Below are 26,244 nucleotides of genomic sequence, written 5' to 3'. Positions count from 1 at the left end.
GCATGAGAGACGCTTCATGATGATCATCTACACTAAACTACAGACCCAAACATAGTAGATAAACACTCCAGCAAAGTCATGTCTCAGGGACAAACTCCAGTCGCCCACACATGCATCTCAGACATCAGTCCTGGGCATAGCAACACCCCGGCAACAACATAGCAACCTGGCTGAAAAGATCAAACAGATGCTAATTGGTTGCAGTTGCTAGAGTGTTCTGGGGTTGCTGCTATGGCACAGCAACACTAGCAACTGCATAGCAACCAAGTACAGAACACCCTAGCTACACTCTGTAGATGCTAGGGGATTCTGGGTTGTTGGCAGGGTGTTGCTATGCAGTTGCTAAGGAGTTCTGAGCATAGCAACACCATAGAAATTGCATAGCAACACCCTAGCAACAGCAAAACGATCACTTTTAATACCCTATGCAGTTTCTTTGGTATCCTAGATGGTGGCTAGACTGTTGCTATGCCCAGAACACCCTAGCAACCACACATAATGCCCTGGCAACCACCAAGTATGCCCTAGAATCCACCCATACAACTCTAGCAACCTGGTTGAAAAGATTAAACAGTTTACCAGTAAGTTCCAGTTGCTAGGGGATTGTTTGTTATTGCTAAGGTGTTTTGGGCATAGCAATGCCCTAGTAACTGGATAGCAACTCTCTAGCATCTAAAAAACATGAAATAGCATAGCAACCACTCACAATGCTCTAGCAACCACCAAATACACCCTAGCAACCGTCCAGAACACCCTAACAACATAAGTAAAAAAGATCAACCAGTTGTTAGTTGGTTGCAGTTGCTAATGGAATCCATGTTGTTGTTATGTAGTTGCTATGTTGGTAGGGTATTGCTGTGGCTGCATTGCAACCCTGCTGAAAGTTGCTAGTTGGTTGCTGTTTCTAGGGGATTGTGGGTTGTTGCTATGGTGTTCTGGGCTTAGCAACTGCAAAGCAACACCCTAGTGACCACATAGCAACTCTGTAGCCACCTACATTTGAAATATGAATGAATAACATTTGAAAGTCTTTAAGGTTTCAAACGACATACGGGTGAATAAATGATGACAGAAACAATCCCTTTAAGAAGGGCAATTCATCTCACATTCGTCTCACATGGACTGATCAAATGCCACGCGGCTGTGCAGTTAAACACTAATCTCTTCAGTCTCGTTTGACCAATTACTTTGCCATTTATGAAGGGAACGCTTCATGAGCAATGACCCAGAATCTCCTAGCAACTGTGTAGCAACACCCTAACAACCACCCAAGTGTTCAGGCTAGCTGTCATCCAGTTGCTAGGGAGCTCTGGGCATAAAAACTGCAGTTCAACGCCTTAGTAATGACCCATAATACCCTAGCCACTGCATAGCAACATCCACATGTTCTGAGTGATTGCTATGCAGTTGCAAGGGTGCTCTGGGTGTAGTAACCCCATAGCAACACCTTAGCAATGACCCATAATACCCTAGCCACTGCATAGCAACAACTGGGTGTTCTGGGTTAATGCTAGGGTGTTGCTATCCAGTTGCTAGGGTGCTCTGTGTTATAATAACTGCATAGCAACACCTAAGCAACGACCCATAATCCCCTAGCAACTGCATAGCAACACTAAGGTGTTCTGGGTGGCTGCTATCTAGTTGTTAGGGTGCTCTGGGCATAGTAACTGCATAGCAACACCTTAGCAACAACTCATAATCCCTAGCAACTGCATAGCAACCCCTGGGTGTTTTGGGTGGTTGCTAGGGTGTTGCTATCTAGTTGTTAGGGTGCTCTGGGCATAGTAACTGCAAAGCAACACCTTAGCAATGACCCATAATCCCTAGCAACTGCATAGCAACCCCTGGGTGTTTTGGGTGGTTGCTAGGGTGTTGCTATCTAGTTGTTAGGTTGCTCTGGGCATAGTAACTGCATAGCAACACCTTAGCAATGACCCATAATCCCTAGCAACTGCATAGCAACCCCTGGGTGTTTTGGGTGGTTGCTAGGGTGTTGCTATCCAGTTGCTAGGGTGCTCTGGGCATAGTAACTGCATAGCAAAACCTTAGCAATGATCCATAATCCCCTAGCAACTGCATAGTAACACCCAGGTGTTCTGGTTGGTTGCTAGGGTGTTCTGGGCATCTATTAATCCATCCATCTCTCTACAGTATCTATCCTCTACAGTATCTATCCTGTCCGTCTTCATAAGTCCCGCCCACTAAAGGAAGTGAGTGCTCTGCAGGAGTGTGGTGTAGAGTGGGTGGAGTCTCACCGGTCACCAGGAATGTGCAGCGTCCCGGCCCCACCTCGTTGATGACGTCACAGGTGTACTCGCCGTAGCCCTCCCGCACCAGGCTGCGTACAATGTAGTCGGTGTCGTCACGCGAGTCGAAGGTGCCGGCGTGCAGCAGCCGTGAGCCCAGCCTCCACTCATAGCGCAGCACACGTGACGGATGAGCGCGCAGAACGCGACAGTTCATGGACACCTGCCGACCCAAACCCTGCCGCACCTCCTGCCACACCGGCTCCACCGCCGGAGGATCTGAGAGACGGGTGGAGAGAAACACATTACTGCAGTGCATCACATATCAATACAAACATACAAGAAAATTCTGACCTAAAATATTAAGGATCCACTGGAAAGAGTACACTATATAAAATAACAAAAAAAAACAAAATAAAATAAAATAAAATAAAATAAAATAAAATAAAGTAAAGTAAAGTAAAGTAAAGTAAAGTAAAGTAAATATGTAAGTACGTACATAAAAAAAAAAAAAAAAAAAAAATCACAAAAATAAAAAAAATATAAAAAAAAAAAAATCACCATTATCAAGAAATTGGAAATGCAAAAAAAAAAAAAAAAAAAAAAAAAAAAAAAAATAAATAAAAATAATTAAATAATAGTGTATTAATGTCTATTTTGGCATTTAAATGTATGTATTTGGCTGATGCATTGCATTGAAAGTATGCATTTTATCCATGTAAAATCCTTCAAATATAAGGTGCTCATTTAAGTATTTTCTTTTTTTATTTAGATCCTGGTGGACTCAAATTGAATCACTGAATAATTCATATAAAATGAATGAATCAGTATGAAACTTGAGTTCAGAACCAAAGACTCGCAGAAACAAGCACTCGACCAGAAACAACTAGTGAAATTAAATTAAATAATAAAAAAAAATACATAAAAACAGAATCATACATACAGTATTACAGTAAAACTAAACACTCAAAACAACCTAAAACAACTCACACACTGATGAAATGCAAATAAAATAAAATAAATGCTGTATTATACATATAACCTGTACAACTAAGACACAAACCAGTTACTCTGATATTAATCAAATTCTAAATCAATGCAGTAAAGTTGCATGGAAAATAAAATAAAATAAAATAAAATAAAATAAGATCTAAATGCATGCTCAGATGCATACCATGAGTATCCACTGAAAAGAGTGCACTATATAGGGAGCACTTAGTATGCAGCTACACATTATCGGCCTAGAGAAAGCCTTTAAATAACATTTTTATTATTTCAAATGGCTGAAATTAGTTTCTGCGTATCAGTAAAGAGCCACATAAAGGGTGGTTTAAGCAGTGCTAGAGGAGGAGAGATGAACACAGAGCTCTTGATCTGTGAGGTCGAGCTTCACTCCATCCAGAAGATTGAAGCAGATTTAATGAGCGCCGGGTGCGAGAGGCTAAACCTAACACATCTGAGATCATCTGAAATCTGAGAGACCAAGAGCAGAAAGAGCTGCAAAAGTGAGTCATACAATGACAAATGCACATGTGGGAGTTTTCCGTTTGGATGCAATGATGTAGCTGCTGTTTGCTTCCGGAAAAAACAACAAACAGTACGAAGACGAGGCTTTTACAGAAATGCTGCTGGATGCATGAAGGGTTTCACTGCATCAGAGATGTGTGTCCGGTGTGTTCCTTCTCTTTCTAAACTTAAGCAAATGCGGTTCAATCTGAAAGAGACTCAAATCTGTCCAGAAAATGCAGTCATATAATGGAGCAGCTTTTATCATCAGCCTCATCCAACACCAGCGCTGATGTTTTTCCAAACACACACACAGTCTGATCGGATTCTGAGCAGGAGATGAACAGAGGAACTGTGTTTGTTGATGACGAGTGAATGCATTTCAGTGTCTGTCAGTACAAACTTGTGCACCAGCTTTGCTGAGACTAAAAAAAAACCCTGACAGAATCAAAAGAAGGACAAATCATTTTAGTTATTTAGCTGTCCATCCCTTATGGACCTTTTTATTAATCTTCTCCTGATCCATATTCAATTTGTACTCTGTGTGCAAAAAAGATAATTTATTTATTTATGGTTAGCTTTTTTTATTTCAATGAAATACAGGTGAAATAAATATCTAATGAAAAACTTTAGATAGTAGATAAAAAAGTAACTTTAAAAAAAACTTCATTAGATAAACAAACAATCACAGACCCCTCACCCAACAACACCAGACTCGGTGCATATATTGGCGCCTTTCCACTGCATGGAACGTCTCAGTACGGTTCACTTTTGGGGGGTTTTCCACTTGGTACAGTACCTAGTACCTGGTACTTTTTTTAGTACCACCTCGGTTGAGGTTCCAAGTGAACCGTACCGTTAATAAAAAAAAACGTTACGTGTAAACCCTGCTGATCACAGATTGGCCGGAGAGAATCATCACTACCTGGGTCACTGAACTTGCAACACAAACACAAAAGAACCGCTAGATTTAAATCAGCACAGCCAGAGAAGGATTAAACGCAACTGTTTTGAATGAGCATATCTTTTTTTTAACAATCAAAAAGTTTCGTTGTCTGTTGTGGAAGTAGCGATGTTCCTCTCGTTGATAGCAGAGGAGCGGATCCAGTGAGAGCTTGATGGGGCGACACGGAATGAAAAAGTTTTTTTTAGGAGTCGTTGTAGTAGAGATGGCACAATTATAATGACGTGAATAATCCCACCCTCTCTAAAGCGATACTAATCTACAGTGGAAACGCAAACCATGCCGAGCCGAGTCGTACCACGCAGTGGAAAAGCACCATATGTCTGTGAATGATCTCCAGGACAGGACACCTCAGCCAGATCAGATAAACTTTACGACCTAAAAGAATGTAGAGAGAATCTTCCTCCCTACTAAAATCTCTCTAAAACAGACACATACTGACAGACTTTCCTATCATGCATATCCACAGGTCTTTGTGTATGATTACTACCTCCTTGTGTATGGTCTTGTGTATTGTATACTGTTTTATGCATGTGTATGATAGATCACTAGTTAATGTAAACTCACCTATACCATGTTTGGTCTCTTGTCTCATGTATTCGGCTTCGGATGATCTAATTGAGAGTGTATATTATATGTTTATACCTATGCAACATATTCATCCAATCCAGTTACATATGCAAATAACCATGTTCGGAGACTGCATCCGGACACTCATCAACGACCAAGGCAATGAAAGTATTGTAAATTTAACTAAACAAAACAGAAGTTTAGTATAAGCTATAGACCCCGGTGTAAAACGGTGCTGATGGTTTCACTCAAAAGTTAACTGACTCCGTTTCCATAGCTGCATTTTTTCTCTCTCTCTCTCTAATGGTTTATCCAGTCTCACTTGCCCTTTCTCTATGTATGAGTGATTGTATGTTTGTTTGTTTAGAGGAGTTATGTGTGTTAATTTTCCAATTTGAGGCCTTTTATTTAGTGATGCACCGATCATGACTTATTCAGAATCAGATTTTTCTTTTTCTTTTCTTTTTTTAGGAAATTGGTTGATTCAGATACTGGTTGCTGTTTTTTTTTTCTTTCTTTTTTCTTTTTCTCTCAAGCAAATTTATTTATTGGCTATTTGCTTAATAAGAAGCAAACTGTCCTTAAACAAAAATATCTGTAGGCATTTGAAATAAGAGGCAACCACTGCATCTTAATCACAATCCAAAGAAAGATGCTACACACATGTTGCATGAGCAGTTGTTTTTGACAGCAGGTGGCGCTAATGAACCAGCCGCAATATAGCGTTTTCTAGGTTACCACTGTAAACAAAGTAGAGCTGTGTTTTATACGGAAATAAGAGAAGAAAATGCCATTAATGCCATCAAAACTTTTCTCAAAACATTTTCTTCCTATATTTCGAGCATCGTGAATGGTGAGCTTGTTCTATGCCTGCTACAGTATTTTCTCCTCTTTGCGCTCATCTTCAGCATCTCTTACCTCTGTTAATGGCCTGTGTGATGTATTTTTTATTTATCACTGTCCCAGTAGCTCCTGAAAATAACAGAAAAATAAACACAAAAAAATACAGTATAAAGAATGGAGAAATGTAATGCATTCTTGTACTTTATTTTACAATTATTTTTGGGATCTACTGGGACGGTGATAAAGATCTACCAGTCGATCGCGATACCACTGCTCTAATGCATTAATACTGTAGGAAAGATATTTTCTGTGACCACGAAAATATCCTTTCTTAGAGTTGATATGAACTTACACTGAATGTTCGCTGGACGAACAGATTAGTTGATGACAATATTAATTCTGCTACAGTTACTACTGGCAGCTGATATAAATAATTATAATTAATTATAATTATTTATATACATTTCCATTTTGAGCTAATTTGCCACATATCTATCAAAGTACTATGACTAATTTGATCATTCGCGTTTAATTTTAAACCGCGAGTGCAGCGCACATGCAGATCGTTTTGCATTCAATAGCTGGTTAGCTTGTCATTCATGTTTCCATTCACATCTATTATCGTTTTCTTTTTTCTCTCACTCCATTTCTTTTCTCTCTCGCTCCATTTTTCACAAGTTCATCAAACAGCAGTGGTAAGTCAGAATCATTCATCAATCACGGTGAGTAATGGCTTCTCCTGCTATTGTTATTTGAACTGCTTGCCACATGTATAGTTTATCTCTTTCTGTCAGCGACGAGGGATTCACATGTGATAAATGCAAGGAAATATGCTGACAGAGAAGATTTCAGAATTAGAGACACGCATCCAAACTTTAATTGATGACAGTAAGAACTTAATGACTGTAAATACGCATATTCGCGCGTCTAGCTCAGGGAGTCCTGTACATTCTGGTTCTGGTTATAAAGCCTCTGCAGCAGGGCGACTGATTGACTGTGAGGCGGCATAGTCGCGGGTCTAAACACCACTCTTCTGTTCCGATCAAAACATTAAACAGGTTCTCCCCACACTCAGTGACACACCCACTGAGAAACCTGATCAAAGTGCTCTAGTTATTGGCGATTCTATTGTACAGAACGTAAAAATTGAGACACCAGCCACCATAGTCCAATGTTTACCGGGAGCCAGAGTGCCTGACATCTTGGCAAATGATTGCAAATGTGCTGGCTGATGCTAAACGTAAAATGCAGACGCAAACGATGTTCGACTTCGCCAGTCGGAGAACACTAAAAATAACATTAAAGAGGTGTGTGAACTTACAAGCATGATGTCAGACACTGTAATATGCTCTGGTCCCCTCCCTGCTTACCGTGGTGATGAGATACATAGCAGACTGACAATGGCTCAATGGCTGGATGTCTAAGTGGTGCCCGCAGAATAACATAGGTTTCATAAACAATTTGACAAGTTTTTAAGGCAGACCTGACCTGTTGAAAAGAGATGGTCTTCTTCCCTCCAGGGGCGGTGTCGCTCTTCTCTCTAGAAATATGGCACATAGTCTTAGAGTTTGTACTTGACTAACTGGGGCCCAGGTCAGGAAGCAGACAGACCGGCTAAACCGGCCGTCTGCTAGCCGCCTCACGTCACAGAAGTCAGTTAATTCTCAGCACATAGAGACTCTTTCACCTAGATATCACACTATAGAGACTGTCTGTTCCCCGGGCTAGAAAATAAAAAAAAACAACCAAACCAATTTAAGAGTTACATTTTAATTGATGTTCAACAAATAAAAAATTTATATAATACAGAGAAACAAATTATAAAGCTTGACTTATTGAACATCAGATCCCTTTCTATGAAAGCACTTTTTGTAAATAATATTATCACTGATCATAACCTAGATGTGCTCTGTTTGACAGAAACCTGGCTAAAACCTGATGATTACATTATTTTAAATGAGTCTACCCCCCAAAATTACTTTTATAAAAATGAGCCGCATCCAAAAGGTAAAGGGGGAGGTGTTGCTAAAATTCATAACAATATTTTCAGTATTTCTCAGAGGGCAGGCTTCAAGTATAACTCGTTTGAAGTAATGGTGCTTCATATAACATTATCCAGAGAAACAAGTGTTAATGATAAATCCCCTGTAATGTTTATACTGGCTACTGTATACAGGCAACCAGGGCACCATACCGAATTATTAAAGAATGTGCTGATTTTCTATTTGAGTTAGTGCTGGCTGCAGATAAAGTTTTAATTGTTGGTGATTTTAATATTGATAATAAGATGCATTGAGCTCAGCATTCATAGACATTCTGAACTCTACTGGGGTTAGTCAACACGTCTCAGGACCTAGTCACTGTCAAAATCATACTCTAGATTTAATACTTTCACATGGAATTGATGTTAATGGTGTTGAAATACTGCAAATTCTACTCCTTGTTACAAGTATAGTAGAACCATCACTTCTACCACAAAAGACTGCTTTGTAAGTAATCTTCCGGATCTATCTAAATTCCTCAGCATATCCAATAGCTCAGAACAACTTGATGTAACAGAAACTATGGACTTTGTTTTAGATACAGTTGCTCCTTTACGCTTAAGGAAGCGCAGCAAAACTAGAGGTATTTCGTATTACAATGAGCAAAATTGCACCCTAAAGAGAACAGCCTGGAAAATGGAGCGTAACTGGAGGAAAACAAAACTAGAGGTATTTCGTACTGCATGGTGGGAAAGTAACCCATCCTACAGAAAAAGCATTAAAAACTGCTATATCTGATTACTTTTCGTCTCTTTTTGAAGAAAACAAATATAACCCCAGGAATTTATTCAATACAGTGGCTAAATTAATGAAAATAAAGCATCAACAGGTGTTGACATTTCCCAACAGCACAGCAGTAATTACTTTAGTTCAATAGTTCAATACTATTTGAGAAAAAATTGTAACTATGCAGCCGTCAGATACAGTTTTGCAATCAGTGTGATATTGTGATATAGATCACCTGAGGAACAATTCCACTCATTCTTTACTATAGGAGAGGAGGAATTGTCTAAACTTGTTAAATCATCTAAACTTATTATTATTTTCCACTATAGACTAAGCTCCTAAAAGAGGTGCCTCCAGAAGTCATAGATCCTCTTCTATTATTTATTATTATTTTCTATTATAGATCCTATTATTATTTCATCATTGTCATTAAGATATGTCCCCCAAACCCTTACTGGCTGTTATTAAGCCTTTTCATAAAAAAAAAAAAAAAAAAAAAAAAAAAAACACAACTTGACCCCGAAGAGCTAGTTAATTACAGACAGATTTTGAATCTCCCTTTTCTGTCAAAGATACTAGAAAAGGTAGTATCCTCACAATTATATTCCTTCTTAGAGAAAAATGGCATCTGTGAGGATTTCCAGTCAGGATATAGACCGTATCATAGTACTGAGACTGCTCTCCTTAGAGTCACAATCACCTGCTCTTATCATCTGATCGTGGTTGTATCTCTCTATTAGTGCCAGTGGATCTTAGTGCTGCGTTCGACACTATTGACCACAACATTCTTTTGAAAAGACTAGAAAACTTTGCTGGCATTAATGGAAGTGCATTAGCATGGTTTAAATCGTATTTATATGACCCCCATCAATTAATAGCAGTGAATGAAGAGGTATCATATCGATCACTAGTGCAGTATGGAGTACCTCAAGGCTCAGTACTAGGGCCGTTACTCTTCCACGCTTTACATGTTACCCTTGGGAGATATCATCAGGAAACACGGTGTTAGCTTTCACTGTTATGCTGATGATACTCAGCTCTATATTTCTTCATGGCCCGGCGAAACATACCAATTTGAAAAACTAACGGAATGCATAGTTGATATACAAAACTGGATGAAGAGTACTTTCTTATTGCTAAATTCTGAAAAAACAGAGGTGTTAATTATTCGACCTAAAACCTCTGCATGTAATGACCTAGAACACTGTCTAAGACTTGATGGCTGCTCTGTCAATTCTTTGTCATCAGTCAAATGCAGAAACGTTAATTCATGCGTTCATGACCTCAAGGTTAGATTTTTGTAATGCTTTATTGGGTGGTTGTTCTGCATGCTTAAAAAAACAAACAAACAAACAAACAAACAAAATAAACAATCTCCAGCTGGTCCAAAATGCAGCAGCTAGAGTTCTTATTAGAACCAGGAAGTATGACCATATTCCAGTTCTAACCACACTGTACTGGCTCCCTATCAAACATTGTATTCATTTTAAAATCTTGCTAATTACTTTTAAAGCCCTGAATGTTTTAGCACCTCAATATTTAAGCAAGCTCTTATTGCATTATATTCCTCCACGTCCACTGCGTTCTCAAAACTCTGGAAATTTGATAGTACCTAGAATATCAAAATCAACTGCTGGTGGCAGATCCTTTTCCTATTTAGCGCCCCAAACTCTGGAATAATCGGGAGGCAGACACACTCTGTCAGTTTAAATCTAGATTATAGACCCATCTTTTTAACCTGGCTTACACATAACACACTAACACATTTCTAACATTTAAATCTGTTCAATAATCAACCGGGAACACTTCCCATAACACCCGATGTACTCGTGCCATCGATAGAAGAATGGCATCTATGCTAATATTTGTCTGTTTCTTTCTTATTCCGAGGTCACCGTAGCCACCAGATCCAGTCTGTTTCCAGAACAGATAGTCACAGTAGTCACCCTGATCCACTACGTATCCAGACCAGATGGTGGATCAGCACCTAGAGATGACCTCGACCTTGCTAATTGTGACAAGATGGTGACAAGCATGTGTTGTGAGCTCAGAGTAAATTCTGCATTTTTTTGTATGTTTTACTTGTTATTTTGTTGTTCTACGTGTTGGATGCTTCTAGTATAACTGTCTACGATAGACACATGCTTTTAAACATTGGTTTCTTCGTTGTGCAACGCAAAGCAGACTTTGAGTTTTTGAATGCCAGTGCTTTGTTTACAGTCACAGCATCAGAGCCCTTTGTCTGGGCCGTACGGTCACGACTGAGGAAACGCCGCCAGAAAAGGGGGAAGATAGCCGGCGTCCTTGTCAGACTCAGACGCTGTCCCTTCCGACCTCCTCTCCCAACCCTTTTTGCTGGCTAACATTCAGTCACTGGGTAACAAACTTTGTGAATTGCGGGCATGTACCTCATACCAATGAGAAACAAGGGACTGCTGCATTATTTGCCTCACAGAAACCTTGTTCCAGACTCAGCCATCAAGCTTAATGGGTTCTCCATGCACCGTTCTGACAGAACGAAAGAGCTCACAGGGAAAAACAGAAGTGGGGGCATTTGTTTCTTTATCAAAAACTTGTGGTGTGTTGAAAGGAAGCTACACTCTATTAAATCCTTCTGCTCCTCTGATCTGGAATTTCACATGCTTCTGTGTTGTCCAATCTGGCTTCTGGGGGAATTAGCCATCTCTTAATCCAAGAAAAAAAAAACCACTTTAACAATAAATTATGAAAATGTTAATGCAGCCTTGTTACTGTTTTTTCCCAACACATTCATAATCATTACTTCTGCCAGGTGCACTGTGGCAAGCTTTGAGCGCTTGAGCGCTTCTTAGGCTATGTTGACAATTAAAGTATCAATAAAAATACTAAAATGGTTTATCAACAAAAACTCCATCAGTCAACTAATGCTTAAAATGAAGGACAACTAGTCATAAATAAATAAATAAACTGTTCATTCTTGAACTGTTTCCCTTTTGGTGATTAAGACTGCTGCTTGAATTGAACGCAATTTGTTTGGTGTGTGTGATACCTGATACCTGCGAGTTCTCTTAAACACTGTGCTTCTCTTTTGCTTGGTGTGTGACTGCCACTACATATCTAATGAAATGCTGTAATCACCTGCCGTGAAAATAAAGCATAACTGGTGGCTGTTGCATTCCCAGACAAACGCTAAACTCACAGTACGTGCAATAAAGGAGTTGACTGCACTCATTCAGTGTGAACGGAGCTGTTCTGAGGCGCGGAAAACTAACTGATTGTCTGAACGAAGTGTGCACTTCGCTTTGAAACCCACAGTAAAAACAGAACTGATGAAGGAATTAAGCCATATTGTGCTTTTGGTTTTAGTTCGTTTAACAGATCTTGTGCCAAAGCATAATAGCTCAAACCATAACTTTAAAGATGTTTTATGTAAGAATAAGAAGTTTTAAAAAATACTTTTTGCTCAGAAGACCTACAGTTTCATATCGTCATGTGACCACGATACAATTTGAGAAAGTTTTGCTATCGCGATATTACGATTTTGAAAATATCCTTACATCCCTATCACTGACACATCATCAGTAGTGTACTTCTACTTCTGAGTGCGTGAAGGACAAACACATGTGATGCATTCACACTCAGGAAAGCCATTCTCATCGCATTCACGCATCGTCCTCAGCGGAGCAAGAGACTCTTTATCTCTCAGCGTGATTCACACCACAAACACAACTACCTCCAGCACACCTCCAGCTCCCTGAAGACTTTCAGACTGAAGCCAAGTGCCTAAACGCTCACTGCAAATCTGAGTGAGGTTAAGTATGCATGCGTCAGTGGGTTACTATCTAGCCAACCAACAAACCAACCAATGCATTCTCCTGTCAGATACAGTAACAGTGTCTGAAGTGAGTCTGTGAGACTCTCCGGTTCCTCAACCTTAACAGACAGGCTTTACAGACTGATGCTCAGAGAAAACAAACTGAACTTGTGTGACTCAGAAATCGCTTTCATTTTCAAGTTATAATGGATGCGATTATGTGTGGCATCTTGAGATTCATTCACGGTGATCCAAAACACCGCTATAGTAAAAACTGTATGCTTGTACAAAAAACCCACTGATAGCTATTCAGAAACCTGGAACTATTTGAGAAAAAAAGAAAAAAGGGGCAACTTAGAAATGTAATGTTTTAAAAAGGTTTACCATGTTGATGGTACAAAAACACAGTAATTCTGCCCGCTTAAAATATATATTAAAACATTTTTCTTTTTTTTGTTGTATATTTTAAAATACATGTATGAAATACATATATTTGAAAATATATTTTTCTAGCATATGGGTATATTCACATATGTTATAAACAACGAATGAAACAAAGTTTTTATTCAAATTAAAATATATGGAAAAAATAATAAGGAAAAAATTATATTTTTAAAGGCTTTTAAAATATATATTTATATTCTTAAAATATACAAACAATGGCCAAAATATATTGGAAGTGAATATATGTACATAAATATATTTTGAAACATATTTTAGCAAAACATTTTTAAAAAAAAAAATATAAAAAAATATCAAAAATATATTTTTTGGTGTATGGGTATGTTCACAGTTGGTATAGATAGCAATATATGCATTTTTAAAAATGCAAATGTTTACAAAAATACAAAAAAAAAAAAATACAAAAATACAAAACTATATATTAAAATATATTTTAGTAAAAGTATTTTCTGACCTGACTTTTTTGGGTCGAGAAATATATTTAAAAATATATATTTTTGCCATATGGGTATACTCACACGTTGAGGGCAACATGTATTTTTACATCCTTTTAAAAATACATTTTTACTTTAAATATATATAACAAAATGGGCAAAAAATATATTTATAGAAAATATATCAAAATAAATGTTATTGTTAAAAAATTACACTGAACAAAAACACAAAAAAACACAAAAACACTGTGTTGTCACCTGAATGATCCTGAACCTGAATGTTTTGTGTTTAGTGAGTTGTTCACGAGTCCCTTGTGTGTTCTGAACAGTTAAACTGTCTGCTGTTCTTCAGAAAAACCCTTCAGCTCCCACAAATTCTTTGGTTTTGCAGCATTTTTGTGTATTTGAACCCTTTCCAGCAATGTCTGTGTGATTTTGATCTTTTCATATTGAGGACAACTGAGGGACTCGTACACAACTATTACAGAAGGTTCAGACGCTCACCGATGCTCCAGAAGGAGAAACCATGCATTTAGAGCTGGGGGTGGGGGGGGGGGGGTGGTGAAAACTAAAATAAAAAATAAAAAAAACCTTTTGAATGACCCCCTTTTATTTTGGAAAAATAATTAACATTTTGCAGATTCTGCAAGGTGTATGTAAACGTTTGACTTCAACTGTATATATACATATGGCTTGATTTTGTTGTGAATGGTTTGATTTGGTGAACACTGGTTGTGTTTCTGGTGTTGGGAGGCTCTTACAGTGCACGATGAGCTCGATCACGGCCTCTCTGGGCTTGACGTTGAAGCCGTTGTACTGGCTGGTCTGGCAGCGGTAGGATCCGCTCATCTCGCGCGACACGTTGACGATGCGCAGGACACCGTCGTAGCTCTCCATCTGCATGCTGCCGTCCGGCATCGGCGCCTCCTTATCCGCCCGCGACCACAGGATGATGGGCTTGGGTTTCCCTGAAACAAGGCACTCCAGCTCCACCGTCTCGCCCTCCCGCACCGCCATCGGAGACTTGCCCCGCGGTACGGTCAGGTTCGGAGGAACTAAGAAAGAGAAAAACAGAGGAGGGACTGATACGGGGCTCTAGAAAGGCAGCAGACGGGGCCGTGCAGGACGGTCAATGCGTGAGCGTGTGTTTGTGAGCGAAACACAACTACTCAAAACAAATCAAGCAAAACCAAATAAAACAAGGATGGAAATGAGTTCGAAAAAACAGCATCAGAAATAACAGCAGTAACGTCATTAAATGCTTTAAACACTCCCCTAACAGAACTCACATTAAACAGACCACAACTCACAAATGCAATTTTTTATTATTTACAACATGGATATCTCCAGTAACAATGCAAAGAACTTCTGACTGAACAAGTGATGCTGATATGGAAGGCTATATATATATATATATTTTAATGTTATTTATAAAAAATATATATATTTAAATATTTTAGTTAATTTTTATTTCAAATAATGAAAATGTTTTTATTTTACCTTGGCGACTAGCTAATAAGTTTACGTTTTTATTTTTATTTTTTTATTTACTTTTTTTCATTTACTTTAAAATAATACAAATATTTTTATGTTGCCTTGGCAACTAATAATTTTAAGCTTTTATGTTTTATTTTATTTTATTTTTTTATTTAATTGAAAATAATAAAAAAGCTGATAGAAATAGCTGAAATAAAATAATTTTAAGCTTTTATGTTTTATTTTATTTTATTTTTTTATTTAATTGAAAATAATAAGAAAAAAAATTAAACAATTATGTTGCCTTGGCAACCAGCTGAAAAAAAAGTTTAAGCTTTTTGTTTAAGTTTATCTTGTATTTTATTTCAAATAATGAAAATGTTCATGACAACATATTTACATAACTGCATTTTGAAACATTTTAGTATATTTAAAAATACATATATATTTAAAAAAAGGATTTTGCTGTATGGGTCTCAAGTAAATGTATCTTGTTATCTTGATTTTTAATAGGAAAGACTTAAGTACTCATTAAGAACAGGATGTATTAGTTTTATTTATTTATTTATTTATTTATTTATTTATTTATTTATTAATATCCATATAGTTTTTTTTTGTTTAATTGTGAAATTGTAATTTAAATAATTTATTAAGTTTAATTTTTATATATATTTTAATTATATATTTTATTTTAGTTTATTTTCTATTTTGAATGATAAAATTGTTTCTTTTATATGTTATATTGGCAGCTAGCTAAAATAAAGTTATTTTATTTAAGTTCAAATAATGGTTTTTATGTTTTCTTTGTAGCTAACTGGAATATATTAAGTTCACTTTTTTATATACAGTATATATTTTTGTTTAGTTGTTATTTTATACAAGCTTTAATGTTTTACACTAATTTTACTTTATTTTATTTGAGTTATTTTTCATGTACAAAAAAAAAAAAAATCCTGAATTTTTGTATCATTGCATCATTTGATGTCATAACCTTCTGACTAAATGCATGCATGTGATCTAAGATCTGTTTTCACATGTAGATGAGAAACGAACCATTCTGCATCAAATATCCAAACGTAAAGAATCATATTTACAAGCTGAATATATATTCACAGGGTTTTCTGTGGCCGCTGTTTATTAATAATGAATGCTATTCCAGGCCATTAGCAGAAACAGAAAGCAGCTGCTGCTGTCGGGACGTTTCCAGCGACAGAAATAAGTCTTTAACACCTGATGAGCCTCTCACTGAATCTCCTTCACATCACGACACGCTCTGGATCAAAACCAAAGCTTCATTTGAGCCGGATGAGATCTTATTTGCACACTCTGATTTATCAGGAAACTCATCGCTGAAACACACGCAGCACAATCCAATGAAAGCTAATGCATAACACTCAGAAATACTGCAATAGTATTTATAATATCATTTATACACCATTATATAATTTTTATGATTTTATTCTCATATTCCCTGTCTTCATTTTTATGTTTTAGTAATTTTGTTGTGCTTTTCTCAGTTTATTATTTTTTAGCTTTTTTTTTTTAATATATATGTCTATATAGTTTTATTACATTTTAGTTTTTAATTTATTTAGTTTTAGTTATTATATTATTCAGCTTTAACTAAACACAAATGAGCATTATTGGCTTGGCCACTAGCTGAAATAAAGTAAGATTATTTTATTTTATTTTATTTTATTTTATTTTATTTTATTTTATTTTATTTTATTTTATTTTATTTTATTTTATTTTATTTAACAATGAAAAACTGTATGATGCCTTTTAAACTAACTGAAATAAGTTATATTTAATTAATTAACTATATTTAAAAAATATTAATTATATTGAATTAACTTATTATATTTAATGTTATATTTAATTAATTAATTTTATTTCATTTCATTTTGATTTCAAATAATAAAAATGTTTTAAAAAATGAAATGAAAATTACAAAAAATAAAAGATTTAAGTTTTTGTATTTTATTTTATTTTCTATGTTGACTTAACGGCTAACTGAAATAAAATATATTTATATATTTATTTTTTATTATATTTCAAATAATGAACATGTTATGTTGCAACTAACTGAATTAAAACAAGTTTAAGTGTTTTATATTTTACTTTTATTTATTTCAAATAATGACAAATATTTTTGTTTTGCTTTGGCAACTTGAAATTAAAAAAAAAGTGTTTTTATATTTTATTTTAATTTTTATTTTATCTCTAATAATAAAAAAAATATTTTTATGTTGCCTTGCAAAATATCTGAAATAAAATAACATTTCATTTTAGTCATTTTTATTTTATTCCCAATAAGGTAAATAATGAAATGAAATTAAATGAAATGAAATTAAAGTTTTTCATGCATTATACAAATTCTTATAAAAGGTATCTTTCAGGCAGGACATCACTGTTTAACTATTGTTAACTAGATGAAATAAAATAAGTTTGTTTTTGTATTTAATTTTAATTCCTTTTTATCTTCTCATGATGTTGTTTACTTTCTAGTCCAAGTCTTTTCAGGCTTGTAAACTCTGCAGATGTGCTCAGACGCAGAGACGGCGTTTCTGAGACTCAGCTGAAGGGAATTAAATCGTCTCCCGCTGTCTTTTATACTATGGTTTCTATCGGAAAGCCTTCAGCTGTCGGTGTTCGTGAGGAGATCAAAGCGATGCGCTCAGAACTAAAGCCTCGACGTGTCTGACCAGACAAAAATAAATAAATAAATAAATAAAAGAGCAGACAAGGGAAATGACATCACGTCTGCATCGCCATGGCAACACATCAGCCCATCACTGCCAGCGCTGTGAGTCTCCAATCAGAGATTCACATAAGAGTTCAAACATCAAGACTTTTCACTTTCATTCTCAAAGAATATGTGCATTAGGAAACTAAAGCACGTTTGCATTAATCTCATGACAACTATAACTCAAAATACCATTCATTTAAACAAAACAAAAATGATTTTACCATTAAGTGTCCAAACATTTTAATTAGTTTTTCTTATATTTCAGATTTACATATCTCTAAGTATTGCTTTTTCTCACTATATATTATTATACAATAATTTAAAAAATACCCTTAATGTCCCTAAAAACAGCCTTCATGTCCATTCTGTGCAATATTAGACACTACTTGTTTTCTTTTATGTGCCTAAACATTTTATTTTTATTTATTTTTTGCAATAATTGTACAATTATTGTCTGTCATCATCACAACAACCTCCTGTCTCCCCCATCAAAAAAAAACAGTCACATATTTGTTTAGAGCTGTTTAAAAGCTGCTTGATCTGTGCAGATTTCTCTCCTGATTCACACCAGAACACTTTTTCACTGGAGGAAGTGTTATTATGGATTATGGACTCTATGTATTTTAGTTAAAATCATCTTAATGCTGGATGTGTTTCAGTTTTTGTCTCCTCCAGATGTTCACTGATGGACTGGAGTGCTGTGGATTACTTGTGGATTATTGTGATGTTTTTATCAGCTGTTTGGACTCTCATTCTGATGGCACCCATTCACTGCAGAGCATCCATTGCTGAGACACTGATGCAGTGCTGCATTTCTACAAATCTAGATTAGATGCTCATTCATGGCATGATGGACAAACAAAATATCACTGTATATGTTTTGCGGTCTCTTCTCGGCAGAAGCAGCAGCTCCGGATCATTAAGAGCTTCCTTTGTTTCACTGCAGCAGATAAATGAAGTGAAACTGAAAGCGAGAGAACTAATGGATGTGATTTGGCGCTGTGATAAAGCCAAGAGTCGTGTTAAAGGACGAGGCGAGCGTGAGGTCGATTGAAGGCCGCTATCTGAGCCGCTCTGGCCGTCCTCTCCGAGTCCTCATTATATTTAAATGTAACCACTAATGCAAAGATTAATTGCTCGGCGGCAGATAGAAGCGTCCAGCTCTCTCTCTGTTGCGCTATGGCTTCATTAACACACGAGCAGAATAAAGATTGATTGTGTTTAAGGCCACGCGATTCGTCATTATTTAGTCCTTCTGCTATCGGAGGAGAAAATCTCAGCACACGCCTCCTGAATAAATCATTAACTGCACCGCTTCAGCTGAAGAAGCGAATCTGGCGGCTAATGAGCGAGAAAAACTCTGGCTTGTGTGAGAAGAGGAAAAATTACGAACAGGGTCATAACTAAAACTGACACTATTATAAAATTGTTACTTGAAATAATATAAAAACAAACTTTTTTTTTTAAATTTTATTTCAGCCACTTAACAAGGCAACATTTCTTATTTTCGTTTAGTTCAACTTGAAATATATCGCTTAGAAAAAAACAAACCCTAAAAAACTTGACAAAATCACATAAAAAATTACTTAGTTAACTAAAATTAAATCGAAAACAGAAAATATAAAATGTGACATGTATTTAAAAAATTAAATAATAGTAATAAAATAAAAAAAATCACAATTTACAAATGTATATCAGTGATACTAATCAGTGGTAATAATCTTATATATTATTCTATTTTCTTATTATTTCTTTTTAATTGCATTTTAAATACATTTATTTATTTATTTTGTTTGGCAGAAAATTAATTAATAAATAAATTAATAAATTAATAATAATAATAATAATTATTATTATTATTATTATTATTATAATAGATAAATTAATAATAATAATAATAATAATAATAATTATTATTATTATTATTATTATTATAATAATGAAGGAATACAGGAATACATGACTTGATAAAACACCCAGAATTCATTTGTAATAAAATAAAATTTAATCCTTAATTGATTTTCTATTACTATTTATTTTATTTATTATTTTCTGTATTTATTTATATTCTTTTTAAACTTTCATTCATTTATTAAATTTTTATTTCTTTTTTAAAATATTTATTTATGTGTTTACTTTTCTTATTGGCTTAAACTGACATATTTCTTTCTTTCTTTCTTTCTTATAAATAAAACTATATAAAAAACTTAAAACAAAAAAAAAAACAAAAAAAAAATTATATACATAAATAAAATTATATAAAAATTTGTAATACATGATTAAATACATAAATTATAATATATAGTGCTGTCAAATGATTAATCACGATTAATCGTATCCAAAATAAAAGGTTTTTTTTACATAATATATGTGTGTTCTGTGTATGTTTATAATGTATATATAAATACAAACACATGCATGTATACATTTAAGAAAAATATGTTATGTTATATTAAATATATTTATATATAATATAAAATATAAGAATATAAATATATAATGTATAACATGTAAATATTTTCAAAAATATTTACTGTATGTGTATATTTGAATATACAATAAATACACAGTACACATACATAGTATGTAAACAAAAAACTGAAAAATAAATAAATAAAAAATAAAATGATAAATAAATACAACATTAAATACATAAATTATATTATAACTGAAAAATAAATAAATAAAAAATAAAATGATAAATAAATACAACATGTTAATAGATGCTCTTTTTATGTAAAGCACTTTAAATCCTAATTGTGTATGAACTGTGCTGTATCAGTAATCTAGTGCTGCTGTGCCGAGCGGAGCTGATTGTTCCAGTAATGTGCAGATCTCTGTAGATCTGGCAGAGCTTCTTCAGATGGACTGCAGGACAGAGGTGCGTTTGGCTCCAGCTCCAAATGATCTGGGCTCGTTCTCCGTCCAAACATATCCACAGCGTGAATCCCTGGCAAATGTGCGGCGTAATCTCCTCTAAACACATTCATTAGGAGCTCTAATGGGTTCTTCAGAAGCTCCTGATCCCCAGAGCGGATCACAGAAACAACAACACCACCAAACACAAGAACTGCTCTGAGAAATATCACAGGTGCTGCAGACACGCAAACATGAACTAAATACACATTATTTACTGCTTTAATTCTTGTTCTTATGGATATGGATATGGATAAACAAAACTGAACTACTGCTGTGGTCCTTAGAAAACATAAACAAACAAACAAACAAACAAACAAACAAACAAAAACATCAATACTACTATAAATTAATAAAAAATAAATATAAAATAAAAATTAAATGATAAATTTTTTTTTATAAAAAATACAAACATACATACATATATAATGTCTACTATAACTGAATGAATAAAATATAAATATGTGTATTAAATTATAAATAAATTACGTTAATATATATATATATATATATATATATATAATATATATATATATATATATATATATAATTACTTTAAATGTATAATATTATAAACAGACGTCACAAAACTGAGCCCTGCATAAATAAATAATCTCTATTATAAATGAATGAAAAATAAGAACATTAAATAAAATAAATAAATAATCTCTATTATAAATGAATGTATATAAAAAATACAAATAAAAATTAATTATAAATAAATTACTTTAATACATAAATAAAATAATACTTAAATGTATAATATTTTAAACAAATGTCACAAAACAGAGATGAAATTATATTTAAAATAGATTTATAAATTAAATTATAAACAAACAACATTTAATTATATAACAAAATGAAAGAATGAATAAAAATATAAATAAAATAAATTATAAATAAAATTATGAAATTATATAAAATAAATATAAAATAAAAATTTAAAAAAAAATAAATATAAAATAAAAATTTAATTATAAATAAATAAAAAATAATTTTTAAAGAAAGAAAGAAAGAAAGAAAGAAAGAAAAGAAAGAAAGAAAAAAGAAAGAAAGAAAAGAAGAGAAAGAAAGAAAGATTAACAAGTTCATCTTTCAACAGATTATGAATTAATTATTAAATAAGATGCAGCCATATAGATGTTCAGGCAGACTGTCGAACATGAACTAAAGTTACTCCGTTTACCCTCATAATCTTTCAACAAAATGTAATACCTTGACTCTGAACACCAGACTTTCAGCTCATCGGCTGACGTCACAAAACCCTCCTAGTCCTGTGGTCTTAATGGCCAAATTAACAAGATAAGACAAAATAAATATCTGATATATCAGCCAGCCCTAAATCAGACTAACAAGGCAAAAATCCATATGCAAACCAATATACTGTGCATCCCCCGTGAAACAAATAAAATACAAAAAAAAAAAAAGATACATATATTAAGCACATCATCTTCCTCTAGTTCTGCAGCACAACAAAACCACACAAATCAAGCACAGTGCAGCTCTCAGAGAAGCTGAGATGCATTAATATAAGAGACTCTGTGATTAAACAGAGGCTTTCATCAGTCGCCTTGCTCTTCATTACATTCACCTCCGAACCAAGCACTGACGAGGGAACGAACACACAGGTGTGATGACTGCGCTCAGATGATCAGAGATCTTCTGCTGACGACGCACGAGTCAGTGCTTAAAAACAGAGAGATGCTAATCAATGCAACTAACTGCAAATAAAAATGAATGTTTGGTCCAGTTTTAAAAATAAATAAATAAATAACTGTAAAACAATTTTAAATAAATACAAATACAATAAATAAACTGGACTGAATTATATAAATATAAATAAAATAATATTTTTAGTAAATATAAAAAAAAATATTAATAGTTTTTTTTTTTTATAAATGAATGAAAATAAACAAATCAATATAAAATATAATTTGAATCGTAAGTAAATAAGTGATATTATAATGATTTAATGACTAAAATAATAAAGAAATATAAAACTATTTTAAACAAATAAATAATTAAAACTTAAAAAAAACAAAAAAAAAAACGTATGAATAAATAAAAAGTTAACACTATTACAAATAAATGAATGTATTGTGAATGAATAAAAAACTGTGTATAGTGTGTGTGTGTGTGTGTGTGTGTGCTTACAGTGATATAGCTGTATTATAGACACAAACGCTCATGATTTTGTTCATTTCTTTCATTTTTATAGCTTTATTTTATACACAAACGCTTGTGTGTATTGTGTGTGTGTGTGTGTGTGTGTGTGTGTGTTGTGTTGTATGTGTGTGTTAGTGTGTGTGTGTGTGTGTGTGTGTGTGTGTGTGTGTGTGTGTGTGTGTATAGTGTGTATAGTGTGTGTGTGTATGTGTGTGTATAGTGTGTGTGTATAGTGTGTGTGTGTGTGTGTGTGTGTGTGTATAGTGTGTATAGTGTGTGTGTATAGTGTGTATAGTGTGTGTGTGTGTGTGTGTGTGTGTGTGTGTGTGTATATGTGTGTGAATAGTGTGTATAGTGTGTGAGTGTGTGTGTGTGTGTGTGTGTGTGTAGTGTGTGTTATGTGTGTGGTGTGTGTGTGTGTGTGTAGTGTGTGTAGTGTGTGTGTGTGTGTGTGTGTGTGTGTGAGAGTGTGTGTGTGTGTGTGTGTTGTGTGTATAGTGGTGTGTGTATAGTGTGCGGTGTGTGTATAGTGTGTGTGTGTGTGTGTGTGTGTGTGTGTGTGTGTGTGTGTAGTGTGTGTGAGTGTGTATGGTGTGTGTGTGTGTGTGTATAGTGTGTATAGTGTGAGTGTGTGTGTGTGTTTGTGTGTATAGTGTGTATAGTGTGTGTGTGTAGTGTGTATAGTGTGTGTGTATAGTGTGTGTGTATAGTGTGTGTGTGTGTGTGTGTGTGTGTGTGTGTGTGTGTGTGTGTGTGTATAGTGTGTGTGTGTGTGTGTGTGTGTGTGTGTGTGTGTGTGTGTGTATAGTGTGTATAGTGTGTGTGTATAGTGTGTGTGTGTGTGTCTGTGTGTTTATAGTGTGTATAGTGTGTGTGTATAGTGTGTGTGTGGTATAGTGTGTATAGTGTGTGTGTGTGTGTGTGTGTGTGTGTGTGTGTGTGTGTGTAGTGTGTGTGTAATTGTGTATGTGTGTGTGTGTGTGTGTGTGTGGTATAGTGTGTGTGTGTGTATAGTGTGGATAGTGTGTATAGTGTGTGTGTGTTTGTGTGTGTGTGTGTGTGTGTGTGGGTAGGTTGTGTGTGTGTATAGTATATTTTTAAAGTGTGTGTGTGAGTATATGTGTGTGTTGTGTGTGTGTGTGTGTGTGTGTGTGTGTGTGTGTGTGTGTGTGTGTCTGTGTGTTTATAGTGTGAATAGTGTGTGTGTATAGTGTGTGCGTGTGTGTGTGTGTGTGTATAGTGTGTGTGTGTATAGTGTGTGCGTGTGTGTGTGTGTGTGTGTGTTTGTGTGTATAGTGTGTATAGTGTGTGTGTGTAGTGTGTATGTGTGTGTGTGTGTGTGTGTGTGTGTGTGTGTGTGTGTGTAGTGTGTGTGTGTGTGTATAGTGTGTGTGTGTGTCTATAGTGTGTGTGTGTGTGTGTGTGTGTGTGTGTGTGTGTGTGTGTGTGGTGTGTGTGTGTGTGTGTGTGTGTTGGTATAGTGTGTGTGTGTGTGTGTGTGTGTTTTGTATATTGTGTGTGTGTGTGTGTGTAGTGGTGTGTGTGTGTGTGTGTGTGTATAGTGTGTATGTGTGTGTGTGTGTGTGTGTGTCCTTTAGTGTGTGAGTGTGTGTGTGTGTTTTAGTGTGTGTGTGTGTGAGTGAGTGTGTGAGTGTGTGTGTGTGTAGTGTGTATAGTGTGTGTGTGTGTGTGTGTGTGTGTGTGTGTGTGTGTGTGTGTATAGTGTGTGTGTGAGACTCACCAGTGGTGGAGGAGATGTTGACGTCGATGCTGATCTCGGGGATGGCTCCTCCTCTCAGTGCTGCCACACAGGTGTAGGTGCCGAAGTCGGTGAACTTGAGGTCGATGATGTCCAGGTTGGTGGTTCCAGGCGAGATGTCGGGGTCGGTCTGCGTGATGACCATCCGCTCGGAGCTGCGTAACGCCCGGCCGTTCTTCAGCCAGCTGAACTGGAGCTCCTCGGGCGGCGTGGCCTCCACCTGACACGAGATCTTCACCTCGCGGCCGATCTGGATGTTATCATCGTTGTGGTAAGGGTCCGGAGTGATCCAGAAGCGGCCCTTCTTCAGCGCTGCGCAAACACAGAAACTCAAACATAAAACCTCTGACCACCCAGCTCTTAGGAATGATCCTCAAATGCAAACTGTGTGTGCTTCGCTTCACGAGAGCAACCATACATTTGTTTTGTGTTTTACTTCCTTTCATATTCATTTATTCAATTATAATCATTTATTATTTAATCATTTTATTATTCCATTTAATCATTATAGTCATTTATATACAAATTTCATTAAGTTATTAATTCATTAGTCATATTATATTATTGTTTTTTATAATACTTCTGCACTGTTGTTTAGTCTTATGTCTGTGTGATTATGGGATGTTGTTTTGAAGCAGTTTGGTACAACAATACTTGTTGAATTTGTGCTGATCAGACGAAGCTTTGAAACATACGCAACTAAAACTATAATAAACTCTGCTCCTTTCATCATCACTTCATCTCCTGCTTCTGCTCTTCACTGGCTCTTCCTCAGTCAGACTCTTGGTTGATAGAAGATTGGGAATATAGTTTTGGGTATTTGACCACTTTGCTGACGAGTTGTTCTGGTACCAGACAAAACGGATATTTTCTGATGGGATCTGGCGCCCGGGACACACCACAGTGATGTCGTAGAAGAACCGGTTTTGGTCCCCCAAAGAACCCTTCAGTGAACAGTTCTTAAAAGAGCCAATTTTTCTTATTGTGAAGAACATTTAAATAATCCAAATAACCTTTCTCCACTGAAAAGAACCTTTTGTGGAATGAAAAGGTTCCATGGGTGGTAAACGTTCTTTGTGAAACCACTGATGCCAATAAAAAAACTTTATTCATAAGACTGACAGCAGAGGAATAAAACTAAGCTGAAACTATTAGGAATCATTTTAGTAATTACATACATACATACATACAGATAGATTAAAGTTAAAAACAACAACAATAATTTTTTAAAAATAAACAAAATTATTTATTAAAATTTAGTTGATAAAAGCATGTTAAAATTACTAAAAAATAAAAATCTTAAGTGAGCCAAATTCAAAGAGCAATAGATAGTTAAAGATTAAACATATTATGATAGATAATAATAATAGATAATAATAGATATATAATAATAATAGATAGAAGAAGAAGAAGAAGAGAAGAAGAAGAAGAAGATAGACATATTAATAGATATTATAGATAGATAGATAGATAGATAATAGATACTAATAATATTTATATAAAATCTTACTTTATTTAGATCATTTTGTTTAATTTAACTTGATGAGATCGATAGTACTAAACAAATGACTAAAACAACTAACAAAACAAAG

At 35.0% G+C, this 26,244-nt stretch overlaps 1 protein-coding gene across 4 annotated transcripts in view; it reads right to left on the bottom strand.

Moving 5' to 3' along the window:
* The window catches only part of LOC109076428 (MAM domain-containing glycosylphosphatidylinositol anchor protein 2-like), a 156,156-nt gene that overhangs the window by 26,682 nt on the left and 103,230 nt on the right, over positions 1-26,244 (bottom strand). For 2 of the 4 annotated variants that reach the window (XM_042746467.1, XM_042746468.1), the window contains exons 7-9: positions 24,635-24,964; positions 14,348-14,668; positions 2,256-2,525 (exon numbers count right to left, since the gene is read on the bottom strand). In XM_042746467.1, coding sequence (XP_042602401.1) covers positions 2,256-2,525; positions 14,348-14,668; positions 24,635-24,964 — 921 coding nt within the window. The remainder of the gene's footprint in view (positions 1-2,255; positions 2,526-14,347; positions 14,669-24,634; positions 24,965-26,244) is intronic. The other 2 variants (XM_042746469.1, XM_042746470.1) reach the window with 1 other exon arrangement.

The sequence above is a fragment of the Cyprinus carpio genome, chromosome B20, assembly GCF_018340385.1.
Source record: "Cyprinus carpio isolate SPL01 chromosome B20, ASM1834038v1, whole genome shotgun sequence".
Lineage (NCBI taxonomy): Eukaryota > Metazoa > Chordata > Actinopteri > Cypriniformes > Cyprinidae > Cyprinus > Cyprinus carpio.
This window is presented reverse-complemented; position numbering and strand designations above follow the sequence as displayed.